At 35.6% G+C, this 27761-nt stretch overlaps 2 protein-coding genes across 4 annotated transcripts; both read right to left on the reverse strand.

Moving 5' to 3' along the window:
* On the reverse strand, positions 6639 to 8302 carry LOC18786034 (very-long-chain enoyl-CoA reductase). 2 transcript variants are annotated; one of them, XM_020556388.1, is made up of 3 exons: positions 8071 to 8302; positions 7646 to 7929; positions 6639 to 7259 (listed from the first exon to the last, which is right to left on the reverse strand). In XM_020556388.1, exons 2-3 carry the CDS (start codon positions 7925 to 7927, stop codon positions 6789 to 6791), a joined length of 753 nt encoding a protein of 250 aa, XP_020411977.1. In that variant the 5' UTR covers positions 7928 to 7929; positions 8071 to 8302; the 3' UTR covers positions 6639 to 6788. The 2 variants fall into 2 exon arrangements, with proteins under 2 accessions (XP_020411977.1, XP_007219238.1); XM_007219176.2 differs by lacking the exon at positions 8071 to 8302 and having other exon boundaries at positions 7646 to 8064.
* LOC18785787 (ubiquitin carboxyl-terminal hydrolase 13) lies at positions 8975 to 26631 on the reverse strand. Of its 2 annotated transcripts, none has more exons than XM_020556712.1 (32): positions 26199 to 26631; positions 25998 to 26079; positions 25068 to 25212; positions 24826 to 24983; positions 23057 to 23322; positions 22759 to 22977; positions 22560 to 22668; positions 22354 to 22469; positions 22001 to 22099; positions 20699 to 20808; positions 20049 to 20123; positions 18677 to 18755; positions 18442 to 18588; positions 18247 to 18327; positions 18008 to 18127; positions 17219 to 17341; positions 15680 to 15757; positions 15467 to 15555; positions 15286 to 15394; positions 15078 to 15146; positions 14691 to 14801; positions 13666 to 13721; positions 13356 to 13533; positions 13158 to 13259; positions 13002 to 13073; positions 12804 to 12869; positions 11400 to 11465; positions 11202 to 11285; positions 10859 to 10972; positions 10655 to 10729; positions 10474 to 10560; positions 8975 to 9571 (listed from the first exon to the last, which is right to left on the reverse strand). In XM_020556712.1, exons 1-32 carry the CDS (start codon positions 26226 to 26228, stop codon positions 9530 to 9532), a joined length of 3357 nt encoding a protein of 1118 aa, XP_020412301.1. In that variant the 5' UTR covers positions 26229 to 26631; the 3' UTR covers positions 8975 to 9529. The 2 variants fall into 2 exon arrangements, with proteins under 2 accessions (XP_020412301.1, XP_007220914.2); XM_007220852.2 differs by having other exon boundaries at positions 25998 to 26082.

Consider the following 27761-nt stretch of genomic DNA (forward strand, 5'->3'; position numbering starts at 1 on the left):
CAAATTTGCGAAGAAAAAGGACTGTTACTTGCACTAGATGTTTTCAAAAAGGCCACAATAAGAGGAATTGTAAGAATCAGCCACAAGTCGCTCCACTTGGAACTGATATTGATAAAAGATGGACAACTAGGTATCCTTAAAAGAAAAAGAGGGGCTTTTGTTCTCAAACCAATGCATTTGGTTCTAAAATGAATGCAAGAGGTTCTCAAACTAATGCATATGGTTCTCAAATGAATGTGCAAAGAAGAAAGCTTCCTGTGAGTTTTAGTTCATAATTTTGTAATTTTTTTAAAAAACCAACTTCATGTATATTACAATGATTGGTAAACTTATTTTTTTTTCAATGCAGATTCTGAAAAACATGCAACTTTACAGCAAGGTGTATCGAGTTATGTGAATCTATCTACCTCTGCCTCTGTGAATCCATCTGCTTTTGCCTCTATGAATCTATCTGCTTCTGCCTCTGTGAGTCCATCTTCTTCTGTGCAGCCAACTCCAAGGCAAGGTCCAAGACTGTTGGGAGTTAGCAGTAGTGCTCCATGGAAACCACCTGGGAAAGCACCAAGGAAGTGAATGAAGTAGAAATCCAACTGAAGTGAAACATATTCATATTCTTGACTATTTTGTGAAGTAACGAAGTTAGGAATATAACAGTATTTTGAAGTGCTGGACCTTATGAATTTAAAGTACTGAACCTTTCAATTGTTGCACTTTTGAATGTTAAAGTATTTTGAATTGCCGCGTGTTTTGAATATGACACCACTTGTTAACATTCTGAAGTTTTTTAGTTGCTGGAACATTTATTATGTAATAGCATTTTGAAGTTGTTTTGGAATTGAATGGGAGCAGCAGATTCATTGTTAGTAGTATATAGCATTCTGTTATATCAAATGAGTAAGCAGGAAATTTATTGTAGCATGAAATTGTCAAGTTTTGCTGTTGAAACAAATGTCAATTGAATAAGGCAATTTGAATCAAAACAAAGTTTCCATTCCACATTTGCTTGTCAATTTCAAAACCAAAAAAACTACAACATTCAGAATACATAGCAAATGGGAATGGTGCCAACGTTCAATTTTTTACCAACTTCATAACCACAATCATGATCAACTTTTTGGGAATTTACAGTATAGTCTTGCAACTTTTTGGGTTTCTGCAATTCATCTTACAAGCAGCCATTAATGCCTTCACCTCCTCTCACGGCTTCATTCTCTCTACTTGCTTGATTGAATCTAATTTGTTCATCATCCCAAATAAATCCATTACAATAAAGTGTTCCCTGCATAGCACAATTCCAAAATTAATAACACAAAAGCCAGATTCACCATTTATACCCAAAATTGACAAAAATAAATTTGCACATTACATAAGATCTAGTGCATTTCCAGAAACGTCTCCCACGAGTCCTATCTGTCTTGGAGATTCCCAATCTCATTTCGCCATTACAGAATTGACACCTTGGAGCTTGGCCAGAGTTCGACATCTCCTAAACTTCCCCCAAAATCGCCTAATTCAAATGGGTAAGGCTGAGCCAATGTTTTGGGTTTATAGCATGGCTCGATATGATCGTAATGCCCTAACAGAACTAAAAGGAATCTGACGGAAATTGAGAAGTGTCCTCGAATTACTTGGAATCTTAAACTACAATGGCAAAAGTGACGAAATTGAAACCAAAGGGACCTTAATGGTAAAAGTTGAAAACCATAGGGACTATAAGTGTCGTTTTGCCTTATTTGCCATACAGCAACAAACTGTGCCCTAGTGCAACACTTCATCAAAACCCGTAAAATGAACGAATGAGTTTACTATCGGGCCATATCTTAAATTAATTACAAACTTTAAGATAGCATTGTAACATTTTATATATTAGGGTGTATTATGAAAATTGGTGCATACTTCAGGATGCAAAATGTAATTAACACTTGTTGAAGATTATTTTATCGTTTTCAAGGTCTACTATCATCGGCCACATGACATGAGTCTTTTTAACTATTTTGAAATTTATATAAGGAAAGGAAAAAAAAATACAAAATGTTATCCTATATTTCGTCTTAGTTTTTTTTTTTCAACTTAAAAAGATAATTAAGTAGCCAATTAAATTTTTTTTTTCGTGGTGGAGGAGATTTTCGAACACAGAACTATATGTACAGGGGTAAATGCTCTTAATCACTTCAGCTGTAAGCTCATCGCGACAAGATGATATTCTAGACTGTGTATACGGAAGGGGACTGAACTCAAGTGCAAGGCTCAATTAACTTTTTCCTTTCATTACAATACACCTTAAATGTAAAGGGTAGCTGAGGGAGGAAAAGAATGAAGTGTCCTCGACCTTTAACTGAGCCTTTAAGCTCAATTGAAGTAATTCTTACACATTAGTAATTGCCAAATACTGCAGACAATCTATATTTGCATAAAAATATGAGATGTAAGTGTAAATATGAAACAACTTAGATACAAGTTACAACATATATGAACACCTCTAATAACTGTTGATGTGAGTTAACCTACTAAATCAAGGAGATTTATTTCTTAGGTTAATTAGGTGATTTACTGCCTTGTTTCATATAGTTGACACATCCTTATATAATTAGGAGATATTCTCCTAATTAATTATTGGATCTATTTCCTTGTAAAACACTCTTGTAAACTCCTATATATACCTCATTATGGAGAAGAATACAATTAACCTAAATTATTCAAACCTTATTCATATTTTAGCATGGTATCAAAGCGGCCGATCATAGGTCGTCTCTAAGCTCTCAAATAATATCCTCAAATTCAAACCCAAACCCTAAATCAAATTCCTTCCCTCAAATCCTCTTATCAAACTCCTTAAACACATACCCCTTAAATCAAATTCCTAAATCAAATTCCTCAAATTAAAATTCCTCAAATTCAATTCCTCAACTTCTCAGATTAACTCCTTAATCACAAACGTACACTCATATCAAATCTTCCTTCCGATGCGATGTCAGTCCCACCTACGATTCTCTCCTTCCTTGCAAACTCACAGAAGTATACGGTCAATTCTACTGAACAGGCTACACGGGCTCGTGCTTCTATAGCCACCACCAAAGGTTCTGCTTTCCATACGTCATCTCCAAAGCAAACATGGATTGTTGACTAAAGTGCTACGAATCACTTGACATTTGATCACGGCCAACTTATTACTCACAAACCATCCACGCAGTCGGTGGTGTCTACTGCTAATGGTACCTCTACCATGTGGTTAGGGAGGGCTCTCTATCTCTCTCTAACTTCATCAATCTTGATTCTGTATTGGTTGTTCCATCCTTGGATCACAACTTGTTGTTTGTTGCATAACTTACTACTACTTTGGGGCGTACTGTAACATTTTGGTAGAATTATTGTGTTTTTCAGGGCAAAGACGATTTGTTGTGGTACTAGGTAGGTCAAACTCTACTACTTGGACTAGGCACCGGATAGTGAGACCGAGGTTGGTCAAGCTTTTACAACAAGTGGAGCTAGTTCTGAGAGGTAGAGAGACAAAGTTTGGTTATGGCATAAACGTCTTGGGCATGCCTCATTCGGTTATTTGAAGAAGTTGTTTCCATCATTATTTTTCAGTTTTGATGTTTTCCAGCTTCCCGTGTGATATGTGTGACTTGGTTAAGAGCCATCGTGTTCTGTTCCTATTAAGTACAAATAAAAGTTTGGTTCCCTTCTCCCTTATTCATTCTGATGTTTAAGGGCATGCTCAAATCCTTACTTCGGCTGAACTCGATGGTTTGTCACTTTCATTGATGACTGCACCCGAATGAACTGAGTTTCCTTTCTCAAAACGAAAGGGGAAGTCAGTTTAACATTTCAACAGTTCCATAAAATGGTGGTGACTTAGTTTCATGCCCAACAATGGTGGAGAATTTCTTAATCATGATCTTAATAAATTCTTACAAGATCATGGCATCACACATCAACCCTCGTGTCCATATACTCCACAACAAAATAGGGTAGAAAGAATCGACATTTATTGAAAGTTGTTTGTGCCTCTCTATTTGGTGTCAACATGCCTCGATCTTTTTAGGGTGAGGCCGTACTCTATGCAGCTTACCTTATCAATAGGATTCCCTCAAGTATCTTGAATTTCCAAACTCTTCTTCAAACACTTCACCACTATCTCCATATACCTCTTACCCCAAACCTTGAACCACATATTTTCGGCTGTGTTGTATTCGTACACTTACATGATCACCAACAGAACAAATTGGATCATCGTGCAAAAAAGTGTGTTTTCATTGGCTATGCCCCTCATTTGAAAGGCTACCGAAGTTATCACCCTCCAAGTTAGAAGGTATATAACTCCATGGATGTAGTGTTCTAGGAACACACGACATATACTTTTCAGAAGCACAAGAGGAGAATTTCTGGATTTTTACACATTGGACGCGTCTCAGAGTCTAAGCGATTGGTCGCTTCTCTCACAGGACCGGTCGCCTTCCTTTTTTTGTACACATGATGAGAATTTGCCTCAAAATGAATGGTCGCCCTCCTACGAGACCGGTCACCCTCACTTGGATTTGCATATCCTAATCTTCTGCTTCAAAATGATCGGTCACTAGTGCCAAACGATTGGTAGCCTCCACGCTGCCAAAATCAACAGGAGGAAGTTAACATGTTTTATGAGATTTTGCATGCTCCTGACCCATCTTTAGCTATAGTACCACACCAATCGCCTGCTGAGGATATCATTCAAGTATCATCTCTCCTTGAAACTGATAACATTAATGAAATATATCATGATGATTTAATTTCAGAAAGCATAAAGGATACAAATACCCCTATATACCAACTTCTAGAAAGGAAGAATTGTAGTAAACCTCGAGTACAGTACGAAGCAGATCTTAAAACCAAAGGAAAACACCTCATCAGTAATTATATATCTATAAGCATATTATCATAGTCACATGTACACTTTGTGAAGCAGTTGACCGATATATCTGTCCCATATAGTGTGAATGAAGCAATAGAAGATTCAAAATGGAAAAAAGCCATGAATGAAGAAATGCGAACTCTCTAGAAGAATGCCACATAGGAGCTCATGCCTTTACCTCATGGAAAGAAGATGATGGGATGTAGGTAGATCTATACTATGAAACTCAAAACAGATAGATCCATTGAAAGATATAAAGCTAGATTGGTGGCGAAGGGGTATACACAGAAATATATAGGGTGGACTACCAGGTGACCTTTGCCCTAGTAACCAAGATCAACATTATCAGAGTCCTACTATCTCTAGCAACAAATCTAGATTGGCCATTACATCAGTTCGATGTTAAAAATTCATTCTTACATGGATACTTGGAAGAAGAGGTATACATGATTTTACTACCGGGATATAATTTAGCTCATGACAAGAAGAATCAAGTTTGCAAGCTCAGAAAGTCATAATATGGATTAAAACAATTTCCTAGGGCATGGTTTGGAAGATTTACTAAGTCCATGAAGAATTTTGGATACACTCAAAGTAATTCAGACCACACCCTGTTCTTGAAGCGTGATGGAGGAAAAATCACTGCATTAATTATTTATGTGGATGACATGGTCGTAATTGGGAACGACGCATGAGAGCAACAGAAGCTACAAAAGTATTTGTCTCAGAAATTTGAGATGAAGGATTTAGGTGCTCTGAAATACTTCCCCAGAATTGAAGTACCAATGTCAAAAATTGATATTTTCTGTCTCAAAAGAAGTATGCGATGGATCTACTCACTAAAACAGGAATGTTAGGATGTAAGCCTGCTGGCACACCCATTGAGATGAATCACAAGTTATGTGAAGACATATACCGTTTGCCAACCATTAACGAACAATACAAGCGTCTTGTTAGAAGCTTGATATATTTGGTACACACAAGACCAAATATTGCATATGTTGTGAGTGTGGTTAGTCGGTTTATGAATTCACCTAGTATTTCTCATAGGAATGCGGTTGATCGGATGTTAAAATACTTAAAGTCAGCCTCTGGAAAGGGATTAATGTTCTCAAAGAAGGGAAATCTTGAAGGTGTTGGATATGTATAGATGTTGATTGGGCTGTTTCCATTACAGATAGACGCTCTACAACGGGTTACATTACATTTGTTGGAGGTAACCTAGTCACTTGGCGGAGTAAAAAATAAAATGTGGTTGCTCGGTCTAGTGTAGAAGCAATGTATCGAGGTATGGCTCAAGGAGTTTGTGAATTATTGAGGATCAGAGGACTCTTGACAAAATTGAGTTTTAAACTAGAGAAGCCCATGCAGTTATATTGTGATAACAAGTTAGTGAATGATGTTGCTCATAATCTAGTTCAACATGATTGAACAAAACATGTTGAGGTGGATAGACATTTCATCATAGAAAAAATTGAGAACAAGATCATCTGCCTACCATTTGTAAAACTAGAATATGAGTTAGCGGATGTCTTAGCTGTCTGTGGACGAGTGTTTTATGACTCACTTACCAAAGTTGGGCATTGGTGATGTGTATGCTCCAACTTAAGGAGGAGTGTTGATTTGAGTTAACCTAAATCAAGGAGATTTATTTCTTAAGTTAATTAGGTGATTTACTACTTTGTTTCATATAGTTGACACATCCTTGTATAATTAGGAGATATTCCCCTAATTAATTATTGTATCATTTTCTTGTAAAATACCCTTGTAAACTCCTATATATACCTCCTTATGAAGAAGAATACAATTAACTTAAAGTATTCAAACCTTATTCATATTTTAGTAATGACATGAACTCTAAAATTTCTTCTAACAACACACTTCCAATCCAAGACATCTACAAAACATATGGAATGAGAGCCTTGACAGTTTGGGGAAACTCTTTAAACTTGGAAAGATACCATTTCCTGGTGGCACAGCTCCTTCCCGTCAAGTAGAGTGCGGTTCCCATGGCGAAGGAGAATGCATAGAGAGTCTGAGAAATGCAAGAAACCCCAACAAATCCCATGATCTCAAAGAAATAGTGGGGGCATATCACAAGTTCAAACAAACCACCCTTTGGAATCTTATACTCCTTGTCACCCTTTGACCTCATTTTTGAAAGAATGTAGTGATGATAGAAGTTGCCAGAAATTCCTATCAGAAACAAGAGAATCCCAGGCTCCTTCAAATCAATTGGGGGCTCTGGAAGCCCTTGGGTTAGGTTTTGACCATAAATCATGGTTGCTGTCGACAGGAAGTAACTGAGAGAGATAGGGATTGCAGTGTCAATACTCATACCTCCACTGTAGCTGTGCACAAACTGAACCTAGAAAACAAGGTGGAAACCATATCGTGAAGAATTATAATTTGATTAATTGAATATTTGAAATGTTTATTGTGATTGCTAATGGAACTTAATTTGATCAAAAAAAGAAAGTTGGGTTGTACCATATATATTAATTAATAAATAAATAAATAAGGGGAAGAAGAAGTGAAGAAATTGGGGTTCAAATATGAACATCGTAAGAAAAGTATAGGCATTTGGTTTGATGCACCCCAACCCCAATTTATAATTCCAGACAAATTATAAAGAAGATTATAAAATTAGAACTTCCCATCCCATGCATGTATTTAAAATGACTTTAAGAATATTAAACAAATACTCAAGAAATTGTAATGAGGGAAGGGAATTAAATTAAATTAAATTAGTACCTCAAGAAGCCTTTTAAGAAAATGAAGGGTTAGAGCTGAGGAGAGCAACAGATGCCTGGTACTGTGATGGGGAAAAAACAGCAAGCATGAGAGAGCGGCTAGAAACGCAGGAGCATACAAAATCAGCATGCCTGTTCTACCAGATAGTTGTGGAATTTGCTGTTTTTTTTCTGCTGAGTTTTGAGAAGAATTGAAATTCCAGAACTTGGAATATTGCATGTGCTTTCCTCTCAGCTCTGAGAACCCAGCATTGGCTAATGATGTGAAGCTAATCACAGACATTGCTGCCATGAAAATCGAAGGAGGTGGTGGGAAAATTAATGTCAACAACATTATGAAAAGGGTCTAATAAAATTCTAAGTCTGATTTTAATCCAGGACTAGAATAGTAAAAAAGTAATTAATTCTTGGGTGGTTTTGGCTTACAAAATTTTGTAGCTCTCTTGTTGAATCTTGTGTTTGTTGTTGGTTCTAGTGGAGATGGGTGGCGAAACGCTTGTTAAACGACCACCACAACCAAAATCAACAAATGAAAAGACTGCTTTCCAGACCACCAGTTTTTCTGCTATGCATCAAATTTGAACGGCTACCAGACAAGCCACCAAAGGCTTTAGTCCAAGTGCCTACCTCCTCTTCTTTCGTGCTGTCCTCTTCTTTTAATTTCTTTGTGGAAAAAAAGGGAATTATGTTTAAGATGTTTGGTTTGAACCATTAAAATTGCTTATTGTAGCTAAATGGTTAAGAGCACCTACTTTTGCATTCCGAGATCCTCGGTTCGAACTCCCCACTCCCCCAATACCACTTGTATAAGAAAACAATTGTTCGTTTGAAACTTGCTCAATTCCTCTCATCAAAATCAAAGGCAAAACAAATTATAATTTCCTGATATTGAGTTCTTTTTTCCTTGAGAAAATCATTTTTCAGTATTTAAATTCAAAAAAAATTTAGAATTATTTTCGAGGTTTTTTGTAAGATACTCGAAAGCTTGTGTCTGGTGTAACAAATGAATAGGCAATTGTATTTTCAATGTGTAGACAAGGCTGTAGTACAAAATTTGGTGCAGTGCATATAGAATTTTTCCAATTGAATTCATTCCGACCATTTTTTTTTATAATAAAAGATAAACTTCAACACTAGAATCAAAGACATTACCATGACATCTCAAATAACAATTCCATGAGGTCAACAAACTAACATGTTAAAAATAAAACTAGTGGCCAACATCACCACAATTAACCATAAGCCCAAACAAAGTCCACAAACCCAAAAGAGACCCATACGAATTGAGCACGGACACAAAAACACTTGAAAACTCACAAAGGATGAGTAAAAACTGGTAAAACTGGTTGTGCCAAATGTAACGGCAGCTAACTAGTTTCTTATTGGCAAAATATTGAAGTCATTTCAACCTCCACAGGTCACAGCAACAGCAGCCTACCATTGCACCCCAAAACATACAGAAATAAATAAAACACCAGGGAAGCCAACTCCAATATTATACAGAGCTTTTTCCACCAAGGATTCAAAAAGATCAACACAATATAACTGGACAAGAAACTGCATTTAAACCTGCACCTATACCCTCTATACATTGCTCACCCCAAAATCTTATATACGGAATTACATGGATTCAAAATGAGATGCCTCCTACCTCACACCTCAACGACAGGTGCCTGAAAGGGAGAAGTGTCCGAACCATCGAGGATACAAAAGTTTAGGCTAAAAATTTCTGTCACTCTACTAAAGAATTTTATGCCCAGTAAGGTCAATAACTATGGCAAACTGTAACAAAGCTTCCTTTGTGCATCTCGGGCTCTTCACAAGATTCTGCATATGTATAAAGGTTGAATCTGTGAAATGAGCTGACAAAGTCATTGCAGTAGTTTTAGTTGTAGATTTTCACTGGCTTCTCAAATGTGTGACGATTCTGCATAGTTCAAACTGAGTAAGCAGAGGATTGACAAATACTTATAATAAATTTCTATTGCACAATAGCAATTTGCAACTGTGATTTTAAAATTGCCACTACTGTCACTGTAATTTTTCTATTTGGCTAGTTAGCAAAAAACCAAGTGGATACATGATTGCCAGAGGCTGTGTATCAGACCAATTGGGCATTGTGAAGGTGGCAGTGATCAGGTGCCACAGTGGTCGTAGTAGTCACTGCAGCCGTAACAATGGTGTGAAAAATAGAGGTTGGTAGTTCTACATTACATGCAGGGAAATACACCTCACACAATGGTCATATGTCTTAAACATGGAAATGAGAGGAACTTAGTCTTCTCGACAATAACTCAATTTAACTCCTACAAAAACTATGAAAATATTAAACATGATGAAAGGCCTTAAACTTCAACAGATAAAGTACCACATTGAAGGACGTCTACTGTCAAAGAATTAGCTCATTATTTTTCAGGATAAAGAACATAGCAATAGAATGAAGGAAGCAACCATAAGATTATCACTGACAATAATAAGACCACTTATAGATTTCTGACCCAAACCCACCATTCCCACCACCCTTTAACTTGCTCCTCCTCCCTCAACTCAACAAACAAAATCTATCCATAGGTTCAAATCCTAATAAAACTAATGGTGCAATGAATCATCATCATTATTGGCCTACTTTGACTCGGACTAGTCTATAAATCATCATCATTATTGGCCTACTTTGCCTAATAACTTGGACTTGTCTACTGGTATAATGAATAAGAAATCCAGAATTCAAGCAATCTTGGATTTACCTCATTTTCCTAATAGCTTACCTCCTGGATTCTCAACAGTATAATTTGGTAAGCTAATATGGTGAAGGAAGTTCGCAAGAAATACCTGATTTGTTGTATGTGACCTTTTAGGAGCATGATCAGTGTGTTCCAAACCAAGGTACTGTTCCCATGCTCCATACACATCCCTTCTCTGAAAATGAAATTGCGGAATAGAACTAAGCATTCCATATAAATGAGAGAGAGAGGAGGAGGAGGAGGAGGGGGGGAGAGAGAAAGAGAGAGACCTGAAATCGGCTGGCCACAATGTCATCGTCCTGGAGGTACTCAGGACGACCCATGGACAAAAACGCAAATTTCCACTGAGCCAAACAAAAAGAAAAGGATATATTACACTTAAAAGTAAACACATCTTATGGTATTTCACGAATGGCCACTGGTCTGAAACTGCATCAGCCTTGGTATAATGTCTTCTTCAATAAAGAGAATACCTTTGAATACTCCTCATCTGGGACTTGTAACTTTTTCTGTACACGCACTTTCACTTCCGCTAATGTCTCATCCTCACGAATGACCAAGAAAAATGGTTCTCCAAAATTCTGAACCTGTAAATTCACAAATAAAAATTAAGATGATTACCACGATGATGATAAATTTTTTTTTCAAAAGGACGTTAATAAAAAATAATAACAATAAATACTAAAAGAAGTTGTTGACTATATATGCATGTATTCACGTATCTGTGCACGTGTTAGTGTTGTAGCAAAAACGATGTGAGAAAGTAACAGAAGTGAAAGAAAGAAGAAAGAAAAAGAAAAACAAGAAATATCCTACCTGGTTCTGAGCTGTGTCCTTCATAAAATGATAAACATGGATCAGGCGATCATGAGGCCCAAAGTTTTTCTCTTCTTCAGGGATCTGAGCAACAGACAATAAAGATTTTGCAGAGGTGTAAAAGACAGATTTCCTTTTTTCTTAAAAATAAAAGACTAAACATAGATTAACTATGACCCCAATGCTGTGCAGACTAACCTCTTCTGCACGCAATGTCCAGTACTGATCATTTATGTTCTCAATCTTTTCATTTGGTGGGAAAATCTGCATGGAAACAATTAATGAATGAAAGAAATGAATGAAAATTCTAAAAGGTTGCAGATAGAAGAAACAAAAATAGAGGCCTGCAGGCGCATCAAGGCCCCCGATCACAATATGCAAGAAGCAAGGAGCAAGTCCTGTTTCTGCCTAACACAGGTAGAGATAGCACAATTGCATGTTTTCCGTATTACACAAACAAGAAGTCTACTAATTTCCTTCTGAAGAAAACAGAAAGAATAAAACAAAAGGAAAGCATCATAGCACATGCAAATATTATGGTTCCCCAAAGGAGACACCACATTTTTTTTTCTTTCTCAAACTCTATCTCTAAACAAGAATATTAAAAAACAAAAAGGCAGCTCCTTAGTAGTAAAACACACGATGATGCCTTAAGCACTTGACATTCTAGAAAACATGAATGACATATGATTAAACATTATAACAAGCCTTTCAGACCAAAATTAAAACCTTATAACAAGCCTGTAATCAAACAATGACATGTAGCCCTTACAAGGGTCAAAACTATTTGAGCACTTATATGAACATTCATTCTGATACTTCAACCTCTCACCAAGCCTTTACCATAGGGATTCTCAAAATAAGATTTCAAAAATTCTTAATAATAAATCGCTTAGAATATAAAATAATTGTGACTTGCGTCATAACAGAAGATTTTGGGAAAGATGTGAAACTGACTAACTTTAACATAGTATCAGGGTAGGAGATCCCAAATTCATATCCCTGCAATTGCAACGTCGTAATATTAAGTTGAATTCCATGTTTTGGGCTCTAGTAGTTTTATGAGGCCAACATAGGGGCAGAAGTGTCAGGATATAACTAATTTTTGGTCCACGTCCTAATGATTTGAGCTTCTAAAACAAAGCAAACCAACAAACATTATCACAAACCATACCCTGATACTGAATTCTTACTGAAATTGCAATACTACAAATAAGAATAGTTCAGCTACAAATTTAACAATTTAACAATATAACAATTAAATGATTAATAAATTATCAAGAACAGTGAACGCTTAAGTTGTATTCTGTTTTGTCATTGGGTGGAATTGAATATTTAGGCTTTTTCAGTTTAATTTGTTGAGAATTTAATACAATTCTCTCTTATAAAATAAACTCTATATATCAATACTCAACTGTAACAGAGACTTGCCAGGAATTTGAAAATAAAATAATAATAAGAATTTCAACATATTGAGAACGTAGAGATTCTGGATGGCGGGTTCCTCTTGACAGATGACACAAATTTATTCTGTAGGATATTTAAGGAACGTAACGCATAATTCTCTTCATAGAAAGCATTTACATGTACGTTATCCAATACCTTGTAGATCTTGTGATAGAAAACTTCTAGCAATCTGAGTTCAGCATCAGGGTGAGACAACTCCACCTGTTCAGATGGAGGAAGGGAAATATAAGTCTTTTCATAATTCATCTATGTAAAGTTCTCTGAAATACTTCCATGAGAATATTATACAAACTGTACAACAGATATATAAATTCGGAATCTGCAAAGAATTACCTTTGTCTTAAGGTCATCAATCACATCTCCTACACTACTCTGTTTTGGTAATCTAATGGTATGAACCACAACCTGTCAACATAAAAATGTTTCCAAGTAAGAGAAAATTCTTGACATACTAAAATAATTTATGGTTTGATCGTTATCTGTACTCACTTCATCCTTGGTAGCATGATGAAAGGCAACTTTCAGAGTTTTGAGGCCTTGCAGCTCTGGGAGAGGTATATCCAATACTTCATAATAGAGTACATCCGTAGTCTAAAAGAGAAAAAATGAAGTTTTTCCAGAGTCAGAACATGGTTAAGATGGAGAAAACACTTCTCAAACAGAGTTAAGAATCTTGTAATAAACAACCTGATTGTAGTGTACCAGCATGTCAGACAAATGTTCTACTCCTCGAAACTTGATTGGTTGGGGTTTAGGTTGCTGTGAATAACAATTATGAGATGTGAGCCTAATTTTAGTTGGATCATCCAAGCCAAGATGTTGAGCAACTCTTTCCACAACATCATCATAGGTGTGGAACTTTGACCTATAAGATACAGGAAAAGAATATCAATAATAAAGCATTTTAATTGATTCACCCCTTCCAGAAGAATATAATACATGATAGAATTTTTTCTCAAGACAGATGAATATAATACATAATAGAGTACATCCTTACAACTCAAGACAGAATTCATCTTCCTTCGGTTTGTCCAAAGAACGAAAACGAACAACCTGTAAATTGTCATGGAATTGAAAAACTCACAATACAAAAATAATAAAACAATAGAGAGCACCCAACATTGCAACACCCCACCCCTACCCTCATGACCCACAACCCCCCTATTGGAAGGTTGATGCCTAATAAAAGCCCATAAAATAATTACTAGTCCCCACATCAAACCCTTTCCACATTTGTGGGATTAACATTAGCAGACGATATGAAGCAACAAGTAAACAAATAAGCAAGAGACTATTATTTATGAGATTTGGTGTTTGAGCTGCAGGAGCAAAATCTTCCACCATACACCTAATGGAACTACCAGAAGTTCATCTCTAGATAGCACTAAGGGATTACAAAACAAAAATGACAAGAAAGTGGTTATTCTGAAGTTCTGAACCCTTTCTTGTATACAAGAGGATTTACTTCCCATTCACTAGCTCCCACTCTGTGTCCCTTGCACTTATGTGTAAACTAGTGGATGATGAGAAATGAAGGGTTAGGGGGTTTATCCTGTTTAGAAGAGAGGGGACAAGATTGTACCCAAGGCCAATGAATGCATTTTCCATTTCTAGCTACATCCCGTGATGTTGGTTCATTCCCCTTTAAAACACATGCAACATGTGATTCATTAATCCATGCTTCCATTTATTGTGTTAAAATATCATCCACCACTTAAGGAGGGAATCCCAACATCCCCCATCTCTTTGCCACTCATTCCCAGTAACATGAGTAACAGTTTCCCTAATCATGCAAACTAAATATTCATTTAGAGAAATACTAAGTTATCCCAACTTTAATTGCTTGTCATCAGTGATCTGCGAATTCCCTAGTTTTCCTTATTAGCTGGCTTTTTATATTCTGAATCAGAGAGTTATACAAGATTAACCCATAGGACAGGTAAACTAAAATATGGAGACTCCGACATTGAATTAACATTCTGGGAGATTCTGAGCTTTAAAAATAAAAAGAAGAAAATATACCTGACGGTTACGAACATAATCCAGGAATGAAGGAACATCTGGATAACGGAATTGTTCACTGCTTCCAGCCTGAGGAGATTTCTGATAGCAAATGATGTCCCCATCTTCAAGCTGAAAAAATAAAAACAAAATAAAAAAAATTCAACAACGGAATAAGAACATAGGGAATTTCAAAGTTTAAAATCATAAGTATTACTTATTGAAGATGTGTATAATATTATACATAATCCAGTCCCCGCATCCATTTAAAGAAAAAAGGGGAAAGCGGGGGGGTGAGAGAGACAGAGAAACGGAGGGAAAAAAAAGAGCAAAGATAAAAGAAAAAGGATAACTTCGTATAGCTCACACCAATTTACAAATGAAAACATTAGACTTTGAAAATCATACCTGACTAACACGAAAGGTTGCCTTCTCATCAATGTGTTCACACATGATATTAGGTTCAAACTTTATTTCCTGAAAACATAAGTAAGCGTTTGTGTGCATGCATGTCAAGTTAAAATACTATAACATAAATGGCTATAATACTATAACACAAAAGGGTTAAGCAGGTGGCAGACCTATAATACTATAACACAAATAGCAGAGGACTTACCTCAAAAAGTTCTATCTTTTCATCAGGACTGAAACCAGCCATTTCATTTAGTTTTGCGAATAATTCAACAGGCTTACCACTTCCCTTCACAAACAGCCTCCCAACATACCTGATTTCAAAGAGAAATACCTAAGTAATCAATTTTAGCTCTAACTTTGATGGAAGAAAGAAGCAAACATACCGGAGCTCCTCTTTCACAGGATCATAGAGTTTGAAAAATAGAAGAATCTCTTCTTTGGTCTTTTCCGGAGGAGAAAGAGGCAGCAAATCCTGCATATCAGCAATAGAACAACCAGTGAATACCAACATTGAAATAAGATGATTATGGTTTGTCAAGGAATAACACAACAATTCAGATGGGAAAAAATTAAAGAGCTTTAGAGGGTAACATTACCGGCCCAAGTTCTATTTCAAGAAACAACTTTAGCTCTGCATTATTTGACTTATTGGAAACTTCCCTCAACTCTCCAACCTACAAATACCATACAGAGAAGAGAAATAGTTTGTAAAATATGGAACAGGAAAAGTACGAATAAAATACGTACGTGATTAATTCGGCAAAATGTTTGAAAAAGACAAATGAAAAGTTCAGCCACTGTATAATATATGAATATAATTTATTTAAAACTTGTAATATATATTATTTTTATTCAATAATATGTAAAAAATACGTGTATAATACATGAAATTTATCTGTATTATTGAAAAAACATGTCTTAAACGTGAAGAATACGCAAGTACGTGTATGGTACGTTTGATTTTTTAAAAACGTGTATTTTAACAAATCTTTCATACATGTACGGAAAACAGTAGTATTTTAAAAAAATACATACGTACATGTATAATACGAGTATTATACGGGAAAATGCTAACTAGAATATACCACTGAATTACAAACTTTTGTGGGTGCCTGTCAATAGGGGAGAAGCTTCAATCTATATTTTATCTGGAAAGCCTTTAAAATAGCTTTTTTGTTGATAGCAGTACTCATGTTTAATGAATTTTTACACGGACAATATTAACCTTGTTACTTTCACTAATTTCCAAAATGCCATTTTGTATACTGAAATAGAAAACTGCTTGGAATCAGAACCTCCACTAATAGTAATCAAGATTTCAACTGTAATTTAACTAAATGAATTTACAACCACCAAATTTTTTTTATTACTCGCTTTTTTTTATTTAAATAGAAACGAAATTTATTGAAAGAAAAAGAAGAGGAACACACAAGTGGATAAAAAATCCACAAGCCAAAGGAGCAACAACAGAAAAACAGACTAAAAAGACAAAGACACCAGCCAAACTACACAAAGACTGCTAAACCAGAAAGACCCAAAGAAACCAAGTCGCAAAACAAACACTTCACATCACACAGCAGCCATATCCCTCAATATAGTGGAGTAAGAATAATCTTTGAAATCTGAAATGACAGAAGCCCATAAAGCTGCCCAGAATTTAACTCCATCCCATAATTCACCAACACCCACTCCCTCATACTCATAAAAAAATCCTCCTGTTATGCTCCATCCAAATGTTCCAAAATACAGACTGTACCAAGCAAGCCCATAAGGTTGAAGCACGCTTCCCCCTGTCCCAAATGACAAAATGGTAATAGAGAAGATCATAGCAACCTTTTGGAATAACCCAAACAGTCTTAACCTCCCTCAACAAGGTCCGCCAAAGACTTAAAAGGGGCACTGTAAAAAAAAGGTGATCCACGTTTTCCTCACTCATTTTGCATAGAACACATCAATGTGGAGACAAATACATGTACGGTCTTCGTCTTTGGACAAGATCACACCAGTTTTTTTATTACTCATGAACCATGAATGGAATTACGCTTGATTACATTTACACACAGCATAAGAACCACGAACTCGTAGAACATATAACAGAATCAGTGACATAACAGGTAACAAGCTAAAGGACTTACAGATTGCGCTTCCTCAAGAGGTGTCAGTGGTCGATTTGGCCGGTATGTATGGTTTTGACGCTTTGCCCACAACCAGAAACGTTGAAATTGAACTGGTATACCAAACTCTTTGGCAACCTCTTCCTGAGGGTGGACTTCAATTAGAATGATACTGATCATTTGGATCCAACAACTACAATTGTACGTATAGGCTATAGCTACAATTTCATTTAATTAAGCTCAACTGGGAATATCCCATAATTATTATGATTATCATATACTGGAACTTAAACCCCACTTCTTTATATGCTATAGGTCTTGCTGTTCCTCTTTGACACTGTTCATCACATTGTGCATCCTATTAAGTATTTTCACATTCTGGATTTACGATAACGAGTATTCAAATCTCACCAACTATAATCTCTAGCTTGCACTGGAATCAAAAAGCCTCTCAACTTGATGAGAAATTTTACGATTTTGATTGCGGAACTTAATAAATTTGTGATGATCTAATTGATGAAATTAGCTCTAGATGCATGGATTATGAGACAGAAAGAATTTAGATGATACGGCAAAAAATAATAATTTGTCTTCTATTGAAAAATCTATTATATTCTTACCCCAAGAAGAATATGATGCCAAAGCCAACTTATATAAAATTACTTTAAGATAAGTCAAGACATGTATATCCATATTGACAACTTTGAGTACAGAAACTAGTAAGACAGTATGGAGTAAACGGTGTATACCTACACCTGAAGATTTTCAACATTTTCAATGCAATAAAGTTCAAGTGGGTAAACGCAGTACCTTAAAGAGGTTGAAGGGCATCTGCTTCTGAATACGGAAACTATGAACTTTGTCATGATCCACAAGATCAAAATAGATATTCTTTCCTATCTGTTCATGCAGGTCCTCGTTTCGTGCAACCTAGAAACCCATAAGAAAATCTGAATTAAATAACGTTACAGAAATCAAAGTTTACATATCTCAAACAAAAAGAACCAGGAGACAGAAAAGAATCGACAAGGGGTTGTAAAAATTTTAACCTTTATGATAGTATAAAGGTGCGCTTCAGCTTTTTCCTTTCTCTTTTGTTCCTTTTCTTCCTGTTCTTTTTTCAGCCTTATCTGGAATATGGTGTTCAAAGGACACATAAGCACAGTATGATTTACCAGCAAGACAAAGTAAAAATAAAATAAATAAAATTCTAAGTCGACAGAAATATTGTCAATCCCTCCTACCCTCAGATGTTCCGCAATGTCTTTCTCATCCACATTACAAATTATCTTCTCCTTGTCAATTTCACGTATATAAACAAGCATGTAGGCATTTGAATATTTTGTAAATTTAAATGGAGCATTGTTGAACCCAGGATTTGTCTGTGGTAACTGTCAAAGGCAAACAGTGAAACATAGAGAACATCAGTAGAGGCAAAGAAAGTACAAATAAAACATGATAAATAACCAAAAATTGTACCTCTTCTTCACCACCATACTGCTCCTCTAGAGCCCTCTTCATATCTTCTTTTGTTACTCGTTCATCATCAAATTTAAACCTGAAAGCAACAAATTGCAAGGGACGTTAAATCTTCATAATAGAATAGACAAGGCATGGTATGCAATAATTCATTTGTGATTCTCAATGGTAAAATCAAACTAGTTAAGCACTTTTTTTATATCACATCAACCCTTCCAGTAGCAAAATTCCGTAACACACTCCCAGCTACTAGATAACAATGGATTTTTGGAAAGGGAAAAAAAAAATGAAGCAGCTCCATTCCTAAATTAGTGTACTTCCAAAACTGTCTCACATACTATTCTTTTTTATGTTCTTGTGGGTCAAATTTAAAGATTATTGTTGCTCAGCCTAGTCAGTGCCACTTTGGTGCAAAGTTATTGCTTTCTTACACAGTAATTTTGACTCCCTAGAAGTCCAACAAGCATAAATTCATTCAAGCACAACATTAACCAATTGTATCCAAAAACAATTTTCATTGGTCTACAACCCCACTACACTCTATCTTCATTGCAGCAGACCTGTAGGGATCAAGAGACTCTTGCTTGCCACTAGCCATCACAACATGGCACTCTAGCATATTCAAATTAATGAAATAGAAAAATGCTACAGTAATCTAGAGCAGCAAAACTCAAACATTACTCGGTAGGCTCTCCCTGTTTATCCTTATCTCACTCATCCCTCTTTCAATCGGTCTGTCTTTATCTATTATATACAGGTCCACCAAAGAGAAAAGGGCATTGGGTCTGTCATTTACCACAACTGAGTGTTGCTCTCTTAATTTCAACCTTTCAAATCCAAACAGCTAGCTCCCTCATCACTATTAAGGGACCAGTCCGATCCATCCACCTGAAAATTCAACTCTCTCTCTCTCTCTCTCTCTCTCTCTCTCTCTCTCTCTCTCTCTCTCTCTCTCAATTAAATTGCCTTCCTCCTCCTTCAACTTATTCATCAACTTGTTCACCTTTCTACTTGTGAAACAACTTGTTCATTATCCCACTATTTGATCCAATGAACTTTAACATTTTGTCTCCAAGTAAATTGAACAAGGGCCTACATTTAGAAAAATGAATCTGAAAAAAAATTAAAAATTAAAAATTTATAGTGCTATCCTTCGGAAAAACTCAGTTTTGTTGATGTTGTAGATATCACGTTAATCTGGGAAGTAGTTCTTAAAGTGCACTATTAAGGTACAAACTTGCATCATTTTGTTTACAAGCTTTTAAAAGGAAACAAAAAAACAACCTAATGAAAAATATTAACCAGATATGTGACAAGTTCTTGATGCAAACAATTTAAATATATTGACTGCAGAAAGAAAGAATGTGCACACCACTGATCAGAAAGGGTTGGCCTGATATAAGCATAGTAGTGCCCACCATGCACCCCACCACTGTGCACCAAAACACTGCAAACAAATAAGAACAAGCATTAGTAACCTCCATACACAGCCAGTATACAAAGGCCATGCATATACAAACTTGTTGCAGTAGCAATCACTTAAAATGGCCATAGTATAACCAACATCTAATTTTGACACAAAAAACATTAACCATGAACATTCTATATTGCAGTATGGTTAGACAAGAAGCAGGTGTCATGGTAAAACCACAAACCTTGAAGCATGGATAGTCCAGATATTAATACAGCCCTGTTACACCGCGATACTAATTATCCATAAATTATGTTTGTACCCCATTTATGTTTTACAAAATTTTGTTTCTCATAAAAAAATAAAAGAAAAACAGCAATGCAAATGGAATAAAAGAATAAAAAATAAAAAGATGTGTTAGTTTATGCATAACTAACACAGAATTGGATTGCAGTACATCCAGTCACTTTCTCCAAAAGTAGACATGGAAATGATGCAACCATCTATATCAGTCTATCCAGGGAACTAGACATACATACCATATAAACAAAATATTCCACCAAAAGAAGGTATAACAGTCGTAAATACCAATAAAGTTCAATTACTAATACCTATGAAGAGTGTAAAGGTTGCGAACGCTCCTGTCAGCATCCGGGGATAGATATTTCCCGTTCTCCCTATCAAGATCAAGTTGCAAGGGGAACTCATAGCGATCATTTATCTGTTGGCAATCAGCACACCAGATGATTCCAAGTAATTAAGTGTAACACAAATGATACAAGTATGAGAAACAAAAAAATAACAGCTAAGAAATTACGTTATAAGAGACATATCAAATGTGTTGGACTTTAATTCATATGGGCAAAGAAAATCAAATTTTAAAAGAAAAACAATATCTTAAAGTTGACTTCAAAATCTTCACAACAGGTGAATGAAAGAAAATTCATAATGCTTTACAGAATGATTTCAAATGCTCAATGGCTACATGATTTTCTGAAAACATTAAGTAATTTGATTAAGGGCATAAAGTTCTAATTATTTAAACAAATCTTCTATTTACAAGAGCTAAAATAGACCTAACAAATGGGAAGTTGCAATATGCAATTATAAGAAACAAGATAGCTTTCTTCAAACCAAACAGTTCCCTCAACCAACCTATGAATGTTTTTGATTAATAGTCCCTGAAAATATTTATAATTAGCAAGATTTTCTAGCAGTAGCTACAGTATGCTAAGGGTTGGCAAAGGCTTTTTGCCGCCAAGGTAAACTAAAGTTGGTGAAATGCTCATTATTGTAAATTGGGATCCCTCAAACAAACAGCAAAAAATCAACAGCCTTGCAACTCATTTGTGCTGAAACAGCACTCTACAGTTCCTACTGAATGACTTGAAGAGTAGTTTGCTTCCAAAGACTGAACATGCCCAAAAGAATAAAATATTTGATATAGCACTTCCCCCAATATAGGAAAAAATATACAATGTATTTATAATAAAGGGAAATCAAGTTGGCTTAATTCCAAGAGCTTGAAGGATATGTGCGTTGATGGTAGTTGGAATACACAACTGCCCAAAAGAGAAGAGGATACTAAACTCAAAAAATCCAATACAAAAATTTATAACTTCATTCATAATTCTTTGTATCAAGAAGTAGAACTCAACTCTAAATTATCAAATCAATATGCTAATGTCCAGGAAAGATACCTTAGTGTAATAAGAAACCCTAAATTTATATATCCAATTATAATAAAATGTCAAAGATACCCTAGTGTAATATGAAACCCTGATATATATTATATATATGTGTGTGTGTGTGTGTGCATGCGCTTCCTTATTCGTGCATGCATTCCCCAACTCATAGTTACACAAATGTATGAAAGGTTTTCGTGAAGACAGATTAATCTATCAGATACTCACCTTTACCATGGTGTCCCGCATAAAATCATACTCAAAACGTTTTAGCTGAAGTTGAAGGACAGGTGGAAAATCAATGAATAGGACACCCTTCTTAGCATCCTAAAAAGGTAATAAAAGAAAAATACAAAATATTATTAGAAACCAACTTCAAGCCTTGAGAAAATAACAGACACTGATATTCCAATGAATTTAGGTGGGACAAATAACAATTACAGTTACAATAAACAGCCCCGCCACCCAAAAAAAACATGGGTTGAAGAAGATGGTGATGATGATCCCGGTGAAGTCACTAATGTTGGTCAACATTCCCAAGGAAACAGATAAACCAACAGGAAAATTTTTATGTCATTTACCTGTAAACCATATTGTTCAGCATGATACTTATTATCACCCTCAAGGCGTTCCACTTCCACATACTTATCGAATGAAGCATAAATATCCCGACAGCCTTTGACATCCAGTTGAAGATCTACAAATAAATATATGGAATATTCCATAAGAAGACCTACAGTATTTTTGTTCGATTGCACAGTAATCTACATCAACTTCAATCATTTACCATAAAATGATTCTTTTCTCGTCGATTTATAGTCCACATTGATGCATTCAATATAGTTCATCTGGTGCCCTTCAAATAACTGCTGTATTGTACCCTCCACTACAGTTCCCTGTTCCAGTAAACAAAGTTCAATCAATAACCTCCAAAATTGACAAATAAAGTGCAAAGCATGAAGTCTGATATAGTAAGAACTCCATACTTTCATTTTGTCTTCAAGCTTTTCAGAAAGAACCCTATTAAGTTCTTGGACATCATGCTGCATAAATGAATCATATGCATCCCATCCGAATGACTTTGTCAGCTCTTTGGTCGCTACACTAGTATCATTGTACTGAAGTTTGTAGAATAAGCTTTGCAAGGCCAGAGGGATGCTTCCAGATGGATTATCATTCTCCGTTGTTGGCATATGATACACAGCCTAAAATTACAATTTGAGATATGGGGCTTCCTTGTACACAAGGTTATTGGGAAAAATTATGTACAGAAATTATGCTAACCTTTCTAAAATAAGGAATATGGTACAAAGTCTGAAGGAGAGAGTTCATATAACAAGTAGCTCCTTGGTTTTTCAGTCCAACATAACCAGTTTCCTTTTTCGAGTCATGTGACCAGTAATCAATAACTCTACGAACAGCAACATCAGCTTCAACTATGCATGTATCATTCACAATATAACCTCTACCAGGGTCGTATAATTCACCAAGAGGCATGAACGAAGTGAAACCCCAGTCACTCTCCCGTGCATTAAACTGGTGCTGTGTTTCTGCAATAACGCAACACAAAGAAGTAAATACAAATAACTACATATGAAATTTTTGTACACACGCAATCAGAAAGGTAACGACAAAACAGTGGCTAAGGCCCACAGGATGAAAAACTGATTCTCATTCAACAATATGAAATATTCCATCTTGTTACAAGAAAATTAAGGATATTTTTTATATCACTTAACAAACCTGTAACACTGGGAGAACAGCTATGATGCTGTAATCATTTAATATTCTACGTAATGAAATAGTTAAAAGAGGGTCAGATTATAGAAATTTGGCAACCCTCCGATGTTCCATGACAAAAAAATGCAAGTCATTTTCTTCTTCGTAAAGTTCTTGGTCCTTGTCCAGCTAGGACTTATACAAGATTGGATATGTGGCAATACAAGTGTCAAAAAGGCATTTAATCAATAAAGAGTATGGTGGAATATCATATCAAACGCACATAAAATGTATGCATAATCTTAACAAAGATCACATACACAAACACACATCTTGAAAGAAACAAATCAAAGCAACATCATAACAACACATCTTGGTCCCATTCTGCCATATCAAACAACTCTAACATTATTTATTTCCTTTCTTTTTTTCTCCAAAACATGTATGTTTCATATTTACTAGACATTAGGGATCCAGTCCTCATTCCTTAAAAAGCCATTATATTTACTAGAAAATAGAAACAACAATATCATCTCAGTGAGGCATTGGCCCCAACCAGGAGTAAAAGAAATGTTAGAACATCATCTAATAGCATTTCTGATTCTTTTTTTCTTTTTTTGGCTTATTTCACCCTCATATCTGGTCAGAAAATGCAAGAACACTACTCTTCACATGTTAACTGAGCATACCTTTACGTTTTGCACCTTTTATATATAGGTAACTGCCCTTAATTTCCTAACTAGAGTCATGGAAGAACAGGTAGGCAAGGATCCAGGTTTGATCCAAACACTACATTAATTGCTATTTTATTCAACATCTCAATGATACAATGATGACTCAGGTCAGCCCCCCATGCCTCATCTTTGGAAATAAAGTTTCTTCGTTCTAAGTTCTTCAAAAAAAGAAAGTAGTGTGGCTGAACATGTCAAAACAGGTGCATGTCTAAAAAAAATTCTTTCTTTTCATGCCCCTTTTGTTCACTTGGTGAGAATCTGAAGTAATGCGCATGTATTCTTGAATAAACTCACGATATGAGACTAATGAATTCGGCTATTTACACAATTTACACATATATGTGAAATGCCATAACAATTTATTGAGGCACATCTGAAGAGTTTATAACTCCCACAGACTGTTCAGCAAATACAGCGCAAAATGGATATAGCTACCACATCATATGCACCAAAGTTTTATCCCCTTATTCATTGCACTTCAACCATTAGGACTTGATATGAAGATGTCTAAAGGAAAAGATGCATTGCAGTCCAATTTTATAAAACTACTAAAACATTATAATTTATTTCTAATAGGAACATCAGTGGCAGAGAAAGTACCTTTTCTAATTGAATATTTACTATGAATTTGATTGACAATAGACAAGCTAAACTGGGCATATCTACTCCACCCATAAGGCAAAGTTCCCGAATCTGCAACATCTAGATACATTGACAGATGATCCACATTGTTCCCTTTTGGGAAAATTAGTATCCGCCTGCACGGTGCATGTGAAATATTATCGGTCATAACAAATCAAGTACCTATATCAAAATTACCAACTCAAAAGAGATTTAAATACCATTTGTAGCCTCCAACAAGGAAAATATCAGAATATAGCTTCTTGGTATTAAGCCTTGAAAAGCTCTCAATTGTCCATGTAAATCTAGCTGACAATGGATCATCCACTGACTGAGCATCCACTGTATTGTTAGTTTCTGCTTGAGCTGCCAAAAGTAGTTAACCAACAAATGTTCGATTGTCAAGAACAGCAGAAGAAGAGAAAAACCAGTTAAGTGTTATATCTCAACTTTTGTATTATAAACCCAAGAAACTACACAACTTAAGGCAAAATAAACCAATCTGGTAAGCGGTCCTAGTTATGCCTTTTCTATTCATTTCTTTCTATAATAAAAAAAAAATTTGGTTAAAAACTGCCCAAGGAGCACAATCCCAGTACACAAGTGGGCCACTTTTCATCTAAAAAATTCATAAAAGAAAATGATATGGTAACCTAACATTTTGATAACTCCTCCTTGAAATTATAATCCTCATTTTTTCATCTGAGTAGTAAAACTTTGCCCATTCTATATAATTAGTTGGCTTAGGGGAAGTGAATTCTGACTTTCTATAATTAATTCGCTAATTTGTATTACTCTTATTCTGTATTCCTCAGTTTTCTCAGCAGCCAAGCGGTAAAAGGACTCACAAATTCTCAGTCACCCCTGTAATGCATAATTATCAGCATTTGCAGCTTTATAACCAATACAAAAAGTTCACAACTAAAAATGGAAAGTAAAATACAAATAAAAAACCCTCAACTATGCCCAAAAACTACTTCTGTTGTGCCTAGAGCCAAACAAGATGGAACCTTGACATAAAACTTCACTGCTTAACATTTTCAGAATTTTCTCGGGAAACAAACAGAAAGGAAGGAAGAAAGAGAGAAATTGGGTTTAAGCAAAAATTGAATAAATAAACAAATAGAAAGAGGAAAAAAAAAAAGAATAACCTTCCTCCATGGGCTGAGGACCATCGGGGAACTCAGAGTGCGGCACCAGCATCTCATCGTCCTCCTGCTGTTGCTGCTGCTGCTGCTGCAAAAACAAGGTCAAAATGAGAGCTCCGATCTGCTAATTGAAACCCTAGGAAAACATTCGTACACCTAAACGAAATCGTTTTGAGATCGCATTTTGACGGGTTTAGTAGTTACATCCAGCGGCGGAGGAGTCATCAGAGTCATGGACGCGAGAAGGCCGTCTGATCGACGAATCCGAGAGACCTGTGTAGCTGCTGTGAGAGAGAGAGACTGAGATATTGAGCCTGCAAGTTATTAAAAATTTAGAACATTAGAGAAAAGGGCTTTGCTGCTGGTTTTAGCTCGAGATGGGACAGTTTCGGGATTTCGTAAAATGGTAGAGGAGGAGACCGGAGACGAGAAAGGCAATAAATCAAAATTATTGAGACTTTACTTTTGAGTTTTTTTTTTTGTTTTTTTTATTTTTAATTTTATAACTTTTCCTATTCCAATTTTTCCAATCAAACTTGAGCTAAATAATGTGTCAAATGCCACCGCCAATTGAGTCTAGCTCAATAACAAAATGTATTAATTTGTAAGCGAAATTTTATAGTGAGGGTATTTTATATAGGGGTGGGTATGGTCCGGATTGGTTCGATTTTACTCTCAAACCACAACTGAACCAATAAAAAAATAACGATTCGGTTTGGTTCGGATTAGTCTAAAATCATAATGAAAACCGAACCAATCCAAACCACTTGTAATCGATTTGATTCAGATTGGTTGGCTGGTTTGTGCCTAACACAAAACCATGCATTTTTCAACCTGCTCTTACATTATAATGCTAACATTTTGCCATTATATCATTCCATTCCATCAAAGACTAACACAACAACATTCCATTTAATCAAAACCTGTCCAATTTCCAGCATGCATCTAAGTTCACAACTTCCATCAAAGCATTCTAAAGTTTATAAGAAATGAATACAAGATGAACTACGAAATGAAAGGCTGCTCAAAATACAAGTTCATAATTTCCATTTAATCAAAAGTTGTCCAGTTTCCAGCATGCATTTAAGTTCACAATTTCCATCAAAACAAATATTCTAAAGCCTGAGCTTCAGAGGTCACAATTACTGGTGCAGATTCAGTTACAGGTGATGGCTGATTAGAAGCAAAACCTTCTTCCACCCCTTGGTTTACCTCTATCTATATAACCAGACAAATTGCACATTAAACAAATTGCACCTTAATCAGACAAATTGCACCTTAATCAGAAAAATTGCACATCAAATAAATTTTCCATAATCAGACAAATTGCACCTTAATTAGAAAAATTGCACTTTTACCCTAAATCCTAAACCTTAATAAATTTCCCTTCTTCTTCTTCTTGATCAACTGAGTCAAACACTTTTACTTACTGTGAGCAAGCAATTCATAATATTATGATCATGAACAAACAAACACCATACAATAAGAGCTAGCGAAGCCCAAATGTAATAAAACTTACGAGTTAATTTATCCTACAGTAAGTCCAAACTCATGGAAATTAAAAAAGAACAAAAATGAGAAATTAAAAAAATCCCAAACACAAAAAAAATAAGGAAAAGAAAACCCAACAACTATCAGACTCATAAGCCAAATAACCAATCTAGTCGAGCCAACTAAAACTAAATTAAACCCCCAAACAAAGCACACATCTTACACATCAATAACTATCTGCTCATCTTATTTTTCAGTTCATATTGTGATTCACAA

This window comes from Prunus persica, chromosome G2, assembly GCF_000346465.2.
Source record: "Prunus persica cultivar Lovell chromosome G2, Prunus_persica_NCBIv2, whole genome shotgun sequence".
Classification (NCBI taxonomy): Eukaryota; Viridiplantae; Streptophyta; class Magnoliopsida; order Rosales; family Rosaceae; genus Prunus; species Prunus persica.

Excerpts from the sequence above, each read along its gene's own strand:
- LOC18785787 (XM_007220852.2), bottom strand. The coding sequence starts at position 26,228 with ATGACTCTGATGACTCCTCCGCCGCTGGAT. Across the intron at positions 10,730-10,858 it reads CAGATGAGGAGTATTCAAAG|TGGAAATTTGCGTTTTTGTC; the intron begins GTATTCTCTTTA and ends TGTTTGGCTCAG. Across the intron at positions 10,561-10,654 it reads TTGTGGCCAGCCGATTTCAG|AGAAGGGATGTGTATGGAGC; the intron begins GTCTCTCTCTTT and ends TTTCATTTTCAG.
- LOC18786034 (XM_007219176.2), bottom strand. The coding sequence starts at position 7,978 with ATGTTGTTGACATTAATTTTCCCACCACCTCCTTCGATTTTCATGGCA. Across the intron at positions 7,260-7,645 it reads TTCTTAAAAGGCTTCTTGAG|GTTCAGTTTGTGCACAGCTA; the intron begins GTACTAATTTAA and ends CTTGTTTTCTAG.